Source organism: Psittacula echo, assembly GCF_963264785.1.
Source record: "Psittacula echo genome assembly, chromosome: 5".
Taxonomy (NCBI): domain Eukaryota; kingdom Metazoa; phylum Chordata; class Aves; order Psittaciformes; family Psittacidae; genus Psittacula; species Psittacula echo.
This window is the reverse complement of record NC_137739.1, coordinates 88,916,748-88,931,332: the sequence shown is the minus strand read 5'-3', so window position 1 is coordinate 88,931,332 and position 14,585 is coordinate 88,916,748. Positions and strand designations below refer to the sequence as shown.

The following is a 14,585-nucleotide window of genomic DNA, read 5'->3' as shown; positions in this document are numbered from 1 at the left end:
CCCGGCACAGCCTCAATTATTGATACCCGCTCGTGTTGCCGTGCCCCGGCGCTGCCGCATGCACGGTGCCGGGGGCTCCGGTGGGGCACAGCCACCCATGAACCGCCCCCCCCGGCCCCATGGAGCACCCCCAGCAGCACCGAGCCCCGGCCACCTCCAGCATCACCTTTATTGTATGTGTAAAACAGGGGAGGGTCCATGGGCATGGGGTGGGCACCAGCACCCATCACCCCCCACCCACCATGGGCGCAGTCTGGGCTCACCCCATCACATCTGTCCCCATCACCCCCCTCCATGGGGCTGCCCCATCCCGCACCCACGGTCCCCCCCCAGCACAGCCCAGGGACTGGGGGGGATCCAAAGAGGGGTCCATGGGGGGGTCCATGGGGGGTCCATGCTTCAACACCAGCAGGTTTTGGGGGTGTCCTCGCTGCACAGGGGCTGCTGCTCGTCCTCCTCTAAGCGGGCCAAGGTGGGGGCACGGGGGGGGCCCCGCAGCCCCTCCAGCTCCTTGCGATGCGCCTGCAGCACCAGCTCCGTCAGCCGCGTGAAGGACTGCGAACGGGGGGGGGTGTGAGCCTGGGGGACCCCCCCTGAACCCCCTTTTATTGACCCCCCTATACCCCCCCCCCAATACCTCCTTGATGTTGAGGTTGCTGCAGGCGCTGGTCTCATAGAAATCCATCCCGTACTCCCTGGCCAGCTGCAGGCGAGGGGGTTGGGGGGGCACCTGCACCCCCAATGTGTGTGTCCCCCCCCCAGGCACATGGAGGGGCTGTGCTGGCCGGGGGGGCTGTAATAGGGGCACCCAGCGGGACTGGGCAATGGCGCAAGGGGGACTCGGGGGGGTCTGGGTGCTTTGGGGGTGTAGGGGGGTGGTTGGGGTTATGGGGGGGGGGGGACAGGGAGGTGTAAGAGCGGTCCTGGGGGTGTGCAGGCACTGGGGTGGGGGTCCCTGGGTGTGATGGGGGGGGTCTGGTCATGCTGGAGACGGGGAAGTGAACACAAATAGGGGTGCAGGAGGGTTGTTGGGGTCCCTATGGAGTACAGGGGGGCTCATGGGGGACTCTGTCCATGTTGGGGTGCGGGGGGGGGTTTGGGGTCGCACTGATGGGGACACACAGGGAGGTGTCAGAGCAGCCCTGGGGGGTGCACAGGCACTGGGGGGGGGTCCCTGGATGTAATGGAGGGGGGGGCCTGGACACAAATAGGGCTGCAAGAGGGATATTGGGGTCCCTATGGAATGCAGGGGGGGGTTCAAGGGGGGTTCTGGCCATGTTGGGATCCGGGGGGGGAACTGGAGTTACACTGGGGAGGGACACAGGGAGGTGTCAGAGCAGCCCTGGGGGTGCACAGGTAGTGGGGGGGGGGTGTTTCTGGTCATGCTGGGTGGGTATGGACACACACAGGGCTGCAGGAGGGCTGCTGGGGTCCCTGTGGATGCAGGGGGACTCCGTCCATGCCGGGGCGCAGGGGGGGCCCCGCAGCCCCCGCTCACCTGCAGCCCTTGCTCTTTGGCCACTTGCCTCTTGTGCTCCTCGTCCGCCTTGTTCCCAATGAGGATCTTCTGGACACCATCAGGTGCGTACTGATGGGGGGGGGGAGCAGCGTGAGGACCCCCCCATTACATCGAGGGGACCCCCCCCAGGTCTTTGCACACACACCCCCCCCCCCCAGACCTCATCCACGTCGCTGGCCCACTTCACAATGTGCTGGTAGGAGCGCTCGCTGCTGATGTCGTACACCAGGAAGATGCCCTATGGAACAATGGGGGCGGGATTTGGCCATTTAACCCCCCCCCCGTGCCTCAGTTTCCCCTCTCCTCTGTGCTCCAGGCCGGGGTCCCCCCCTCCCCGTACCTGTGCCCGCCGGTAGTACTGCTTGGTGATGGTCTGGTACCGCTCCTGCCCTGCCGTGTCCCTGCACCGGGGACCAGAGCTCAGCCCCTGCACCCATGGCATGAGCTGTGCCCAGGCCTCAGCCCTCCCCGCTTTGAGGGGATAGGATCAGGGTTCAGCCCCCCCCGAGCCCCGGCACTCACCAGATCTGTATCCGCACCTTGATGCCGTCCACCTCGATGGTCTTCATCTTGAAGTCAACGCCTGCGATCGGGGGGGGGGGGGTTATGGGGTGTCTCAGGGTCCCCACACGCACACCGGGAGCTACCGGCACCGGGGTCCCACTACCCCGCTCCTCTCATCCCTTCCTGGTCCCTCTCCAGGCCCCGGTGTGAAGCCAAACCGGGTACCGGGGCTCCCCCGTGCCCACCCCATACCCACACCCGGTACCGGCCCCGGAGGATGCTCCCGGTTCCCGGCTCCCCGATGCTGCAGGTCCCCGATGCCCCCGGTTTTTCCGTTCCCAGGTGCCCCCATCTCCACGTTCCCCGGTGCTGCGGGTACCCAGCGCTCTCGGTGTCCACGGTTTCCCGGTGCTTCCTGCCCTGCACCCCCCGCTGTGTCCCCGGTACATCCCCGGTGCTCACGGCTTTCCCGTTCCCCGCTGCTCCCGGTGCCCACGGCTCCCCGGTGCCCGAGGTTTCCCGTTCCCTGGTGCCTTGGCTCCCCGCTGCTCCAGGTTCCCCAGGCCCGCAGCTCCCCGGTGTCCCCGGTTCCCCCGGTTTCCTGGTGCCTTGGCTCCCCGGTGCTCCCGGTTCCTCGATGCTCCTGGTTCCCCGGTGTCCCCGGTTCCCCGTTCCCCGGTGCCTTGGCTCCCCCGTTGCCCAGTGCTCCCGGTTCCCCGGTGCCTGCGGTTTCCCGGTTCCCCATTCTCTTGTCTCCCCAGCGCTCCCGGTTCCCCGATGCTCCTGGCTTCCCGGTTCCCCGTTCCCTAGCGCCACATCTCTTCCATCACTCCCGGTTCCCCGGTGCCGCTGCTTCCCGGGTCTCCCGGTTTCCCGTTCCAAGGTGCCTTGTCTCCCCGGTTCCCCGTCTCCCCGCTGCTCCCTGTTCTCCGGAGCTTATGGCCCCCCGGTTGAACCCGCTTCCCGTTCCCCGCTTCCCCAGTTCCCTTGCTCCCGCTTCCCCGGTGCCGCCGCTCGCTCTGTCCGGTCGCCGTTGCCGGTGCGGCCGGTACCGATGGTGGAGATGTGCGCGGGGTGGAACTGGTTGTCGGTGAAGCGGCAGAGCAGGCAGGTCTTGCCCACGCCCGAGTCGCCCAGCAGCAGCAGCCGGAACAAGACGTCGTACTGCTTGGCCATGGCCGCCCGGGCCGCGCCGGGGCCGCCGCCGCCGCCGGTACCGGGGCCGGGAGCGCTGCGCCGCCGCCGCCGCCACCGCGCCGGGCTGGCACCGGGGCGGAGCGTGGGCTGGGGGCGGGTACACCGGGGATGGAGCGGGGGATGCAGGGATGGAGCGGGGATGGTGCGGGGATGGACCGGGGATTCAGGGATGGACCGGGGAATGCAGGGATGGAGCTGGGATGGACCGGGGATGCAGGGATGGAGCGGGGGATGCAGGGGATGAAGCACCAGGGATGCAACGGGGGATGCGCTGGGGAATGAGTGACACTGGGGAGGGACCGGGGGGTGTAGAAGAGAAAGCACCGGGGATGGTGTGGGGAATGATGGGGAGAGACACCGGGATGGACCGGGGGAACACTGGGAATGGAGTGGGGAATGATGGGGAGAAAGCACCGGGAATGGACCGGGGAATGCTTTGGAGAACGGGGGAAGCGATACAGGGGGTGGACCGGGGGGAACACCGGGGGACGGACCTGCGAGGAAACCGGGGGATGCACGGAAGGGAGCACCAGGGATGCACGGGGGGATGCTTTAGGGAACGGGAATGGGAAACCGGGAATGGACCAGGGAGGATGCAGGGGATGCACCGTGGGTGCCACACACGGGCGGATGCTGTGGGGAACAAGGCGGGGAAACCGGGGGATCCGAGGGACACCGGGGATGCACCGGGAGATGCTTTGGGGAATGGGGGGGAGCGACAGTGGGGATGGACCGGGGGATACACAGGGGATGGTCTGGGGTACCGGGAGGGGGGTACCGGGGATGGACCGCGGATGCAGGGGAAGGAAACCAGGGATGCTCCGGGGCACCAAGGGGCACAAGGGGGATGCACAAGGGGGGCAGGAGGGGATGCACCTGGAGGTGGCCGGGGGTCAGCAGGAAGAGCAGCGGGGATGCTGTGGGGCACCACGGGTGGGACTCGGGTGTGCAAGGGGGAATGTGGGGAAGGGCCACTCGGAGACCCCCCAGGACCCCCCTGTCCTGGGTTCAGCACCCAGGGAGCAAGGGGAGACAAAGGGGAAGGGCCGGGGGTGCAGGGGGAACACGGGGTGACCCACGGGGCTGCACCGGGGAGAGCCGCGGAGGGACCGTGGGGACAGGGGCGGCACCGGGGGTACCAGGATGGCCTCAGGACACAAGGAGCACTGGGGGGCTGCAGCGGTACTGGGGGGCAGTGATGGGTGCTGGGTGCAGTATTGGGTGGGGGGATGCAGTGTTGGATGAGGTGTTGGGTGCTAGGTGCAGGAAGAGTGCTGGGTGCAGATGGGTGCTGGGTGCAGGATGGGTGTTGGGGTGCAGTGATGGGTGCAGCGATGGGTGCAGCACTGGATGTTGGTGCAGTTTTGGGTCCTGGGTGCAGTGAAGGATGTAGTGATGGGTGCAGTATTGGATGTTAGGTGCAGTGCTGGGTGCAGGTTGGGTGCAGTGTTGGGTGCTGGGTGCAGTGACGGGTGTTGGGTGCAGGATGGGTGTTGGGTGCAGGATAGGTGCTGGGTGCAGTGATGGGTGCAGCATTGGATGTTGGATGCAGTTTTAGGTCCTGGGTGCAGTGATGGATGCAGTGATGGGTGCAGTATTGGATGTTAGGTGCCGTGCTGGGTGCTGGGTGCAGGTTCGGTGCAGTGATGGGTGTTGAGTGTATGACGGGTGTTTGGTACATGCTGGGTGCTGGGTGCAGTGATGGGTGCTGGAGCGCAGTGAGGGGTGCAGTATTGGATGTTGGGTGCAGTTTTGGGTCCTGGGTGCAGTGATGTGTGTTGAGTACTGGGGTGTGGTGATGGGTACTCTGGTGGGTGCAGTGACGGGTGCTGGGTGCAGTGCTGGGTGCTGGGTACTGGGGTGCAGTGCTGGGTGCAGGTTGGGTGCAAGTGACACATCAACCTGCTCCTGGTGGCTGCTGTGGCTCCTGTGTGTGGGTGCTGGATCACCAGCACCCAAGCATTGTGCACTACAGGTTATTGATTGGATCGATATGTACATATATACGTACATACCCAGATTTCCTATCCTATATATTCCCTATATTGGGAATGGCCTCCTTGGGTTAAACACACTGCTCCCTGCTCCCATCTTTGTGTGTCCGAACCCCGCTGACGATGCTCTGGATGTGCGCTGGAGTGATTAGGAATAAACAGCAGGGATGGAATTCCCTTGATGTGCACCGAATAACACAGGAGATTCCTTTTGGGAATGGCGCTGGAGCAGGAACAGCTCTGCCCTGGAGCCAGGCTGAGAGAAGGCTCCTGAAGGGGAGACCTGAGAGCAGCTCCAGTGCCTAAAGGGGCTGCAGGAAACCTGGAGAGGGGCTTGGGACAAGGGCCTGTAGGGACAGGCCAAGGGGAATGGCTTGAACCTGCCAGAGGGGAGACCCCATCCCGAGCCCTTCCAAGCGGGAATGCGGTGACGTCACAGGGCGCGGTGACGCGGCGCGCCCCCTGGCGGCCGGCGCGGCGGGGCGCGGGGCGGGGCGCGGGGCGGGGTCACGTGTCCCCGCCCGCAGCATGGCGGGAGCGGCCCCGGCCCCGCGCGGGTCTCCCGGCGGGAGGAGGCGGCTGCGGGACGATGGGGTCCGGACCGCGACCTCCGCTGAGCAGGTGCGGGGCGGGACGTGGGGCCCTATGGGGAGCCATGGGGCTGGGTGTGGGTGCCATGGGGCTGCCGTGGGGCCGGGCTATGGGGTGCCGTGGGGCTGGCTCTGAGGGTGCCGGGCTGCTGTGGGGCCGGGCTATGGGTGCCCTGGGGCTGGCTTTGAGAGTGCTGTGGTGCCGGCTTTGAAGCTGCCCTGGGGCTGGCCCTGATGCCGCCAGGCTGCCGTATAGCCCGGCTATGGGGTGCTATGGGGCTGGCCCTGGGGGTGCTGTAAGGCTGGGCTGTGGGGCTGGCCCTGAGGGTGCCGTGGGGCCGGGCAATGGGTGCTGTAGGGTCATGGTGCCCTGGGAGTGGCTCTGAAGCTGCCCTGGGGCTGGCTGCTGTAGGGCTGGGCTATGGGGTGCTGTGAAGCTTGCCCTGAGGGTGCCGTGGGGCTGGGCTAGGGGTGCCATGGGGCTGGGTGATCCCTGCCCCACTTCCTCCCCACTCCCCCATGACAGCAGCCGGGGCACTCATGGGGGGCTGTGATGTGTCCCCATTCTCAGCTTGGGGTGGGCGAGGGGCTTCCCTCTGCCCCATGTGGATCTGATCCAGCCCCCGGCGCTGGGATGGGCCCCAACGGTGCAAAAGGCAGTGCTGTGTTTCCCAATCCATGCGGCATTCCCGCTCGTCCTGGCCCAGCAGCACTCGGTGCTCATGGACCGGGGGGGGGGGTCCGGTGCTGCCTGTCCTCACCCTGGTGTTTTCCATAGGGATTATCCCGGTTTGGGACAGCCCCGATGCCGGGCGCTGGGTGTTAAAGTGGGCTCAAAAGCAGTGTCCCAAATCCCGTGTTTTCCATGGGGATGAGCCCAGCTCCATCTTTAAGCCTTGGGAAAGCAGCCCCACAGTGCGTGATTCCCTTCTAATCCCGGCTCAGAGCTGCTCCTCAGCTCCTGTTAAGTCTCCCATAGGCAGAATGGGATCGAGCGTCTTTGGTGGCGTTGGTTTTCCCACTGTTCCTTGCTGGATAAACCCCTGGGAATGGGGCAGGAGCTCACATGGGCTTTGTTTCCACTTCCATGCCGGATGCAGACCAAGGTGGAAGACATCGTGCAGGAGGTGTTTGATGCCTACAAGACGAACCATCACATCCCACAGTGAGTTCCTATGGGAGCCGGTGCCACGCTTGGGGGCTCCAATGGGATGCGGCCACAAGCTTTGGATGCGGTGGCATCAGCTCCTTGTCCCTGCCTCCTGTTCCAGGTTCATCCTGCAGCGGGAGAAGCACTTCCATTACCTGAAGAGAGGCCTCCGGCAGCTCACTGAAGCCTATGAGGTACCGGAGCTGCTGGTCCATGGGATAGGTTGGGATGAAGGGACCTTAAATCCCACCCGCTTCCAACGCCGACACCTTCCCCTTAGAGCAGGATGCTCCAAACCCCATCCAACCCGGCCTTGATCCGCAGGGATGGGGCAGCCACAGCTTCTCTGTGCTCAGCACCCCCATAGAGAAGGATTGCTCCTTACAGCCAATGTGGATCCCCCTTGTTCCAGTTGGAACCCATCACCCCTTGTTTTATGGCTCCGGTCCCTGATGAAGAGTCCGTATGGGAGCTGCTTCAGCTCCCGAGCATCCTTGTGGCCTCCTTTAGACTTCATCAGCTCCATGTCCTTCTTATGCATAAGAAGGAAGGTGTCAGGGAGCAGAATGAAGCAGGATGCTCCCTGCACCCCAAAACCCTCCATGGTCCCCCCTTATCCCGCAGTGCCTGGATGCCAGCCGCCCTTGGCTCTGCTACTGGATCCTGCACAGCTTGGAGCTGCTGGATGAGCCCCTTCCCCACTCGGTTGCCTCTGAGTAAGTACCAGCAGCATCCCAAGAACGGGGGACCCCCCCCCATATCCTGCCCTATGGCGGCAGCTTGGGGACCCCCCCTACTGCATCCTGCCTGCAGCCGCAGCCCCATGTGATGCTGGAGGTGCCACCTCCTGCTGTCCCCGCACCAAAGGAGCTTTGTTCCTGCCTTTGTCACCATCAATGGGGCCTTTCTTGCTGCCAGCGCCTCGTGATGGGGGGGGAAGAGGGATGAGATAACCCCAGCCTTGACCTTATGGGGGGGGCTTTGTGGGTTATGGGGTGTCCCCATCGCTTCAATGGGGTCACTGCCACCTCTCCTTTAGTGTCTGCCAGTTCCTGAGCCGCTGCCAGAGCCCTCAAGGGGGTTTTGGGGGGGGGCCAGGCCAGCACCCCCACCTTGCCCCCACCTATGCTGCGGTCAATGCGCTCTGCATCATCGGCACGGAGGAGGCCTTCGGTGTCATTGACAGGTACGGATGGTGCTGGAGCACGGGGGGGGGTCCCGGGCTGCTGACATGGGGCTGGGGGGCGGGGGGGCACAGGACACGTGTGTGTCCCCCCCTCCACAGCACAATGGCTCTGGCAGGAAGAAGCTGCTGCAGTACCTGCACTCGCTGAAGCAGCCCGATGGCTCCTTCCTCATGCACGTCGGGGGCGAGGTGGATGTGAGGTGGGTGAATGGGGCTGCCCTGGGAACCAGCGCGGGGCTGGGGTCACCTCCCTGACCCCCCCCCTCCATCCCGTATCCCACAGGAGCGCCTATTGTGCTGCATCCGTGGCCTCCCTGACCAACATCCTGACCCCCACGCTCTTCGCTGGCACGGCCGAGTGGATTGCGAGGTGGGAGATGGGAATGGAACAGGCCATGGGATGGGATCATGGGATGGGATGAAGGGAGCTTAAAGCTCCTCCAGCTCCAACCCCTGCCACGGGCAGGGACCCCTTCCACTGGAGCAGCTTGCTCCAAGCCCCTGTGTCCAACCTGGCCTTGAACACTGCCAGGGATGGGGCAGCCACAGCTTCTCTGGGCACCCTGGGCCAGCGCCTCAGCACCCTCCCAGGGAAGAGCTTCTGCCTAAGAGCTCATCTCAGTCTCCCCTCGGGCAGGTTCAAGCCATTGCCCTTGGCCTGTCCCTACAGGCCCTTGTCCCAAGCCCCTCTCCAGGTTTCCTGCAGCCCCTTTAGGCACTGGAGCTGCTCTCAGGTCTCCCCTTCAGGAGCCTTCTCTTCTCCAGGCTGCCCCAGCCCAGCTCTCTCAGCCTGGCTCCAGAGCAGAGCTGCTCCAGCCCTCGCAGCATCCCCATGGCCTCCTCTGGCCTTGCTCCAGTAGCTCCACATCCTTATGTTGGGATATTGGTCCCATCCTGTCCTCTCTTCCCATGCAGGTGCCAGAACTGGGAGGGCGGCATCGGCGGTGTGCCAGGGATGGAAGCTCACGGTGGTTACACCTTCTGTGGCGTGGCAGCCTTGGTCATCCTCAAGCAGGAGCATCTCCTGAACCTCCGGAGCTTGCTGGTGAGCACCTCCAGCCCCTTCCTCACCGGGATGGGGGGGCTCAGAACCCCCCCATGGCCTCACGCTGCTCTGTCCTGCCCAGCACTGGGTGACCAGCCGGCAGATGCGCTTTGAGGGCGGCTTCCAAGGCCGCTGCAACAAGCTGGTGGATGGATGCTATTCCTTCTGGCAAGCTGGGCTCCTGCCCCTGCTGCACCGAGCACTCCACGCCAAGGGTGAGTTGGCTTTTGGAGGGGTCCTGTCTTCCTCTGCCCCCCAAAACAGCATCTGCGTGGGGGGGATGAAGGTGTTATGGGAAGGGAATGGAGCGCAGTGATTTTGTGTCCCTGTTCCAAGTGGGAGCTGCTGCGTCAGGGAGACTTGAGGCTTGGTGGTATGGAGGAAGCCATGAGGAGGGGGGAATTCCCACATTCCTGGTCCCCCCCATGGATTTCACCACCTTCCCTTCCCTTCCAGGCGATCCAGCCCTGAGCATGACCCACTGGATGTTTGACCAGTCGGCGCTGCAGGAATACATCCTCCTGTGCTGCCAGTGCCCAGCCGGGGGGCTGCTGGACAAGCCCGGCAAGTGAGTACCAGGCTTATGGGGGGGCTGCCTGGTGCGCTGGACCCCCAGCACCCCAACATCCCCTTTCCCATCGCCAGATCCCGGGATTTCTACCACACATGCTACTGCCTGAGCGGCCTGGCGATAGCGCAGCACTTTGGCAGTGGTGACCTCCACCACGAAGTGGTCCTGGGTGCCCCTGAGAACCGCCTGGTAGGTGCTGAGCATCACTGCTGAGCTCCGGGTGTCCTCCCCATCAGCACAAGCAGGCTCTGAGCCCCTTCTCCTCTTGCTTCCCCGCAGCAGGCCACGCACCCCGTGTACAACATCACCCCGGAGAAGGTGGTGCGAGCGGTGATGCACTTCCTGCAGCAGCCAGTGCCCAGCCTGGAGCCAGAATAGGGGGTATCCCTGCTGCCCCCCCCAGACTGTGTGGAGCAGCCCTGGCCCGGGTGCTTTGGTGCAGAGCGAGGTCCTCAGGGTGCTAGCAATACCAAAAACCTGCTCCCGTGGGGCCGCCAGCTCCTGCCGCCATTCCCAGTGCTGATCCCGGTGCTGATCCCGGTGGGAGCCGAGCTGGCCCCAGGGCCCCGTTGACAGAGCTGTTTGGAATGAATAAAGCCCCAAGTACGAGCTGCCCCGTGTGGTGTGCGTGCAGTGGGGCAGAGCTGCCACCACCTCTGTGCCACGCTTTGGGGCTGGGAGGTGATGCTTGGCTCCACTCCTGGTGTCCCCTCCTGCTCCGGGAACATCGGGAAGTTAAAATAAGGCTTTTTTTGTCCCATTTTATTCTTTAGAGTCTTATAGTAAAGGGAAGCCTCAACTTGCAAGACAACTCTGGGCAGTATGTACAACATACCTTAGATCCATGGAATGAATTGGCATCAAAATGGGGATTGGGGGGGGGGTACCTATGGGGCAGGGAGGGGATGCTAGAGATCAGAGAATGCCACAGAGGTGAGGAAGGGCGATGGGGAGGGTGACAGAGGACAGGAAGGGGGGGACAGGATGCACACAGAGAGCACCCAGCCTGGCTCTCTGCTGTGGAAAGAGGGGGTGCAGGCGTTGTGTGTGTCCCCCCCCAAAGCTCCCACAGGCATTGGGGGCAGTTGGAATTGCACACGCAGAGAATAAATAGCGAGATCCCCCCCCCTTTCCCTCCAGTGCTTGCCTGATGGGGGGCAGGAGCAGCTCCCCTGTGTGGGGCCTGGCCTTTTGGGGGGCACACACACACACGGGGGGGCTGCACAGCCTCCCCCTTCAGCTCAGGACTGCTGTGGTCCCCGGGTATAAATAGAAATGCTCATATAAAACCAGAAAGGAGGAGGGTGAGGGGCTCGCTGGTTGCTGGGGGGCAATGGGGCCTTCTCCTTGGAGCCCCCCCCAAGTCTGTCGGGGCCCTGCCTGGCCGGCTCCCCCCGGGGCCGGTGCGGTTGGAGCGGGGAAAGGGCCGGGAAGGGCTGTGGGAAGCTGCAGTCCAAGAGCCTCTACGAGAGAAGGGAGAGAGTCCTTACGCGGCCAAGGGCAGTGGGGGGCCCGGGGGGGGGCCTAACTGGCCTCCATGCGCAGCTTCTTCCTGTTCTGAGGCTCCTCGGGCTCCGAGTCGGAGCTGGAATCAGATCCGCCATCAAAGGCGGAGATGGTGCTGCCCTTGGGGTTGGTGTAGAGGCTGTTGTCCGTCGAGGGGTAGTTGGCTTGAAGCTGAGCGCTCGACCTGGCCTTCTCCAGCGCACGCACTGCAAGGCAGAGGCACCACGTGTATCCCCTGTGTGTATCCCACCCTGTATCCCATGGAATTCCCTTCATAGAACCATAGAATAGTTAGGGTTGGAAAGGACCTTGAGATCATCTAGCTCCAACCCCCCCCTGCCATGGGCAGGGACACACCACACTAAACCACGGCACCCAAGGCTTCATCCAACCTGGCCTTGAACACTGCCAGGGATGGAGCATTCACAACCTCCCTGGGCAACCCATTCCAGTGCCTCACCACCCTCACAGTAAAGAATTTCTTCCTTAGATCCAATCTAAACTTCCCCTGTTTCAGTTTGAACCCGTTACCCCTTGTCCTGTCACTACAGTCCCTGATGAAGAGTCCCTCCCCAGCATCCTTGTAGGCCCCCTGCAGATACTGGAAGGCTGCTCTGAGGTCTCCATGCAGCCTTCTCTTCTCCAGGCTGAACAGCCCCAACTTTCTCAGCCTGTCTCCATACAGGAGGTGCTCCAGCCCCTGATCATCCTCGTGGCCTCCTCTGGACTTGTTCCAACAGTTCCATGTCCTTTTGATGTTGAGGACACCAGAACTGCACACAATGCTCCAAGTGAGGTCTCACGAGAGCAGAGCACAGGGGCAGGATCACCTCCTTCGACCTGCTGGTCACGCTCCTCTTGATGCAGCCCAGGATACGGCTGCTTTCTGGGCTGCGAGCGCACACTGCAGCCGGCTCATGTTCATTTTCTCATCGACCAACACCATCTCCTCACCTTGCTGCTCCAGGAGTGCGTTCTGGCGCTTGAGGTCGTCGATGTCCTGCTGGTGCGTGTGGTTTTTCCGGCGCATGTACTGGATGTACTCTGTGGCTTTGTCCAGGATTTGGGCCCGGGATGCCTGTTGCAATAGTGGGAAAAGACAAGAGGCGAGATAAAGACCTAGTCCAAGGAGGATCCAGTGGGATTTTGTTCATGCCATCCCACCCGCAGCACAGCAGGGAGGAGTTTGTTGTGCCGACTGCACCAAAGCACAGCTCTCGTCTTGGGGACCCCCGTGATGAGGGCTGGGAAGGGTGGTTTGTGACCTCCTGATGGTGCTGGATTAGGCTGAGAATTGAAACATGGAATCAGGGAATGGTTTGGGTTGGAAGGGACCTTAAAGCTCCTCCAGCTCCAACCCCTGCCACAGGCAGGGACCCCTTCCACTGGAGCAGCTTGCTCCAAGCCCCTGTGTCCAACCTGGCCTTGAACACTGCCAGGGATGGGGCAGCCACAGCTTCTCTGGGCACCCTGGGCCAGCGCCTCAGCACCCTCACAGGGAAGAGCTTCTGCCTAAGAGCTCATCTCAGTCTCCCCTCTGGCAGTTTCAAGCCATTCCCCTTGGCCTGGCCCTACAGGCCCTTATTCAAAGCTCCTCTCCAGGTTTCCTGCAGCCCATTTAGGAGCTGCTCTAAGGTCTCCACTGCAGCCACACACCCATGGATTCCACAGGCACCTCCAGAGGCTTCACCTGTACCGCTCGGGACACACTTCCTGCCCTCGGGAATGCCGGCAGGAACCCCAGCTCCTCCTCAGTGCCTGCCCAAGCTCCCACCACGCTCCCCAAACTCACCTTCTCTCCCTGCAGGGAGGGGACGGAGTCCCGCAGGCTGTGGAAGCTGTCCTTGATGTGGTCCCTGCGCTTGCGCTCCAGCGCGTTGTGATGGGCGCGTTTGTCAGCCTGGGATGGAGGGGACAAGGGACCATGAGGGTGGCACCATGGAAGCGGGGGGGAATCCATGCCCTGCTCCCCAGTCCTGCTCTGGGACAGCCCTTCGGGGCCCGGGATGGATGGGAAGAGCCTCAGTGGTGTCTCAGCACCCGCTGGGAAGGATGTGGCTCCTGGGGCTTTCGGTTCCTCTTGCTTTCAGTTTCTCCTTTGGAGGTTCCTGCTGCCCACAGAGCACCTCCAGCCCTGGTGCACCCTCTCCAACAGGCACAGCCCCCATGTGTTACACCCCACACCTGCATCTGGCCCCCATAGGAGACGTGAGTCCCAAACCTCAGTGCCCCACACCAAGAGCCCCAGCCCCATCTCCCTATAGATCCACAACCCCAGAAGTGGGCTCCCATCCCCAGCCCCACAGGTTTCCCCCCTGGATGAGGCCCAGCCTCACAGATCCCCTCCTAAGGAGCCCCCCAAGCCCATGAGTGTCCCCTCCCCAGAAGACCCCACCCCCACAGATTTCCCTCCTGCAAGACCCCCACTCCAGAAGACCCAACCCCACAGCTCTCCCCCATTCCAGAAGATCCAACCCCACATGTGCCCCCTCCCAGCCCCACTGGCCCCCCTCAAGACCCCCAGCCCCATGGGCATTCCCATAAGGACCCCATCCCCAAAGGAACCCTTACGAAAACCCCCAGCCTCACAGATCCCCCCCAGGAGACCTCAGCCCCACAGACTGCCCCCTCCCAAGGCATCCCCTGCTCCATGGATGCCCCCCAGAAGCCTCTCAGCCCTACAGGTTCCCCCCTCAAGACGACCCCAAGCCCCACAGGAGCCCCTAAGAAGATCCCCAGCCCCATAAATCCGCCCCCCCGGACACCCCCAGCCCCACAGCTTCCCCCCCCAAAGACCCCATCCCCATTCGACACCCCCAAAAACCCGTTTCCCCCCCAAATCCACCCCCCCTCGGCGCAGGCGCACTCCCCCCCCCCACGTGCTCGGGTCCCGGCGCTTACCGCGGACTGGAACCTCGGCTGCTCCTCCTGATGGGGCCCGGTGGGGGGGGGGCACGAACGGGACGAGGAGGAGGAGGAGGAAGAGGAAGGCACCAGGAAACGGCGCCGCGATGAGGAAGAGGGAACAGAAACCAAACGTTACCGGTGTTAGCCCTTCCCGGTGCCCATAGGGAAGCGATAGTGGTGGGGGGGAAGGTTCCTATCGCGCTGTCGCGACAGCGGGGCCCGACTCACGTCGCTCTCCACCTCGATGTCATCGTTGTCGCTCATCGCTACCGGCCGGGCCGCGCCGCCACAACAACAGCCCGCAGCGCGCAGGCGCGGCCCGAGGAACACGTGACCACAGCCCCTCCCGGCCATCGCGAGGGATTGTGGGGGTTGTAGTTCGCGGGAGGCAAGCGAGTGCAGCGGTGCCGTGAGGC

General features: G+C 63.6%; 3 protein-coding genes across 5 annotated transcripts; 1 reads left to right on the top strand and 2 right to left on the bottom strand.

The window, feature by feature from the left end:
• Nucleotides 1-399: 399 nt before the first annotated feature.
• RAB15 (RAB15, member RAS oncogene family) lies at nt 400-3,199 on the bottom strand (the record flags this gene model as incomplete). The annotated part of the gene is made up of 7 exons (XM_080618805.1): nt 400-555; nt 638-703; nt 1,499-1,588; nt 1,680-1,757; nt 1,860-1,920; nt 2,042-2,102; nt 3,076-3,199. 7 exons carry the CDS (start codon nt 3,197-3,199, stop codon nt 400-402), a joined length of 636 nt encoding a protein of 211 aa, XP_080474931.1.
• Nucleotides 3,200-5,742: 2,543 nt separating this feature from the next.
• On the top strand, nt 5,743-10,351 carry LOC308221643 (protein farnesyltransferase subunit beta-like; the record flags this gene model as incomplete). 2 transcript variants are annotated; one of them, XM_080618802.1, is made up of 12 exons in its annotated part: nt 5,743-5,835; nt 6,905-6,969; nt 7,076-7,148; nt 7,579-7,670; nt 7,994-8,140; nt 8,257-8,340; nt 8,424-8,510; nt 9,056-9,185; nt 9,268-9,400; nt 9,642-9,753; nt 9,831-9,945; nt 10,036-10,351. In XM_080618802.1, 12 exons carry the CDS (start codon nt 5,743-5,745, stop codon nt 10,132-10,134), a joined length of 1,230 nt encoding a protein of 409 aa, XP_080474928.1. In that variant the 3' UTR covers nt 10,135-10,351. The 2 variants fall into 2 exon arrangements, with proteins under 2 accessions (XP_080474928.1, XP_080474927.1); XM_080618801.1 differs by having other exon boundaries at nt 5,754-5,835; nt 6,905-7,148.
• Nucleotides 10,352-10,516: 165 nt separating this feature from the next.
• On the bottom strand, nt 10,517-14,517 carry MAX (MYC associated factor X). 2 transcript variants are annotated; one of them, XM_080618733.1, is made up of 5 exons: nt 14,398-14,517; nt 14,164-14,190; nt 13,055-13,162; nt 12,217-12,340; nt 10,517-11,468 (listed from the first exon to the last, which is right to left on the bottom strand). In XM_080618733.1, the coding sequence occupies exons 1-5, from the start codon at nt 14,431-14,433 to the stop codon at nt 11,281-11,283; spliced, it is 483 nt and encodes a 160-aa protein (XP_080474859.1). In that variant the 5' UTR covers nt 14,434-14,517; the 3' UTR covers nt 10,517-11,280. The 2 variants fall into 2 exon arrangements, with proteins under 2 accessions (XP_080474859.1, XP_080474858.1); XM_080618732.1 differs by having other exon boundaries at nt 12,217-12,347; nt 13,056-13,162.
• Between the last annotated feature and the right edge of the window lie 68 nt (nt 14,518-14,585).

Coding starts and splice junctions, on each gene's coding strand:
- MAX (XM_080618732.1), bottom strand. CDS start 14,433: ATGAGCGACAACGATGACATCGAGGTGGAGAGCGAC. Junction 14,191..14,397: donor ACATCGAGGTGGAGAGCGAC/GTGAGTCGGGCC, acceptor GGGCCCCATCAG/GAGGAGCAGCCGAGGTTCCA. Junction 11,469..12,216: donor CGCACTCCTGGAGCAGCAAG/GTGAGGAGATGG, acceptor TCTGCCTTGCAG/TGCGTGCGCTGGAGAAGGCC.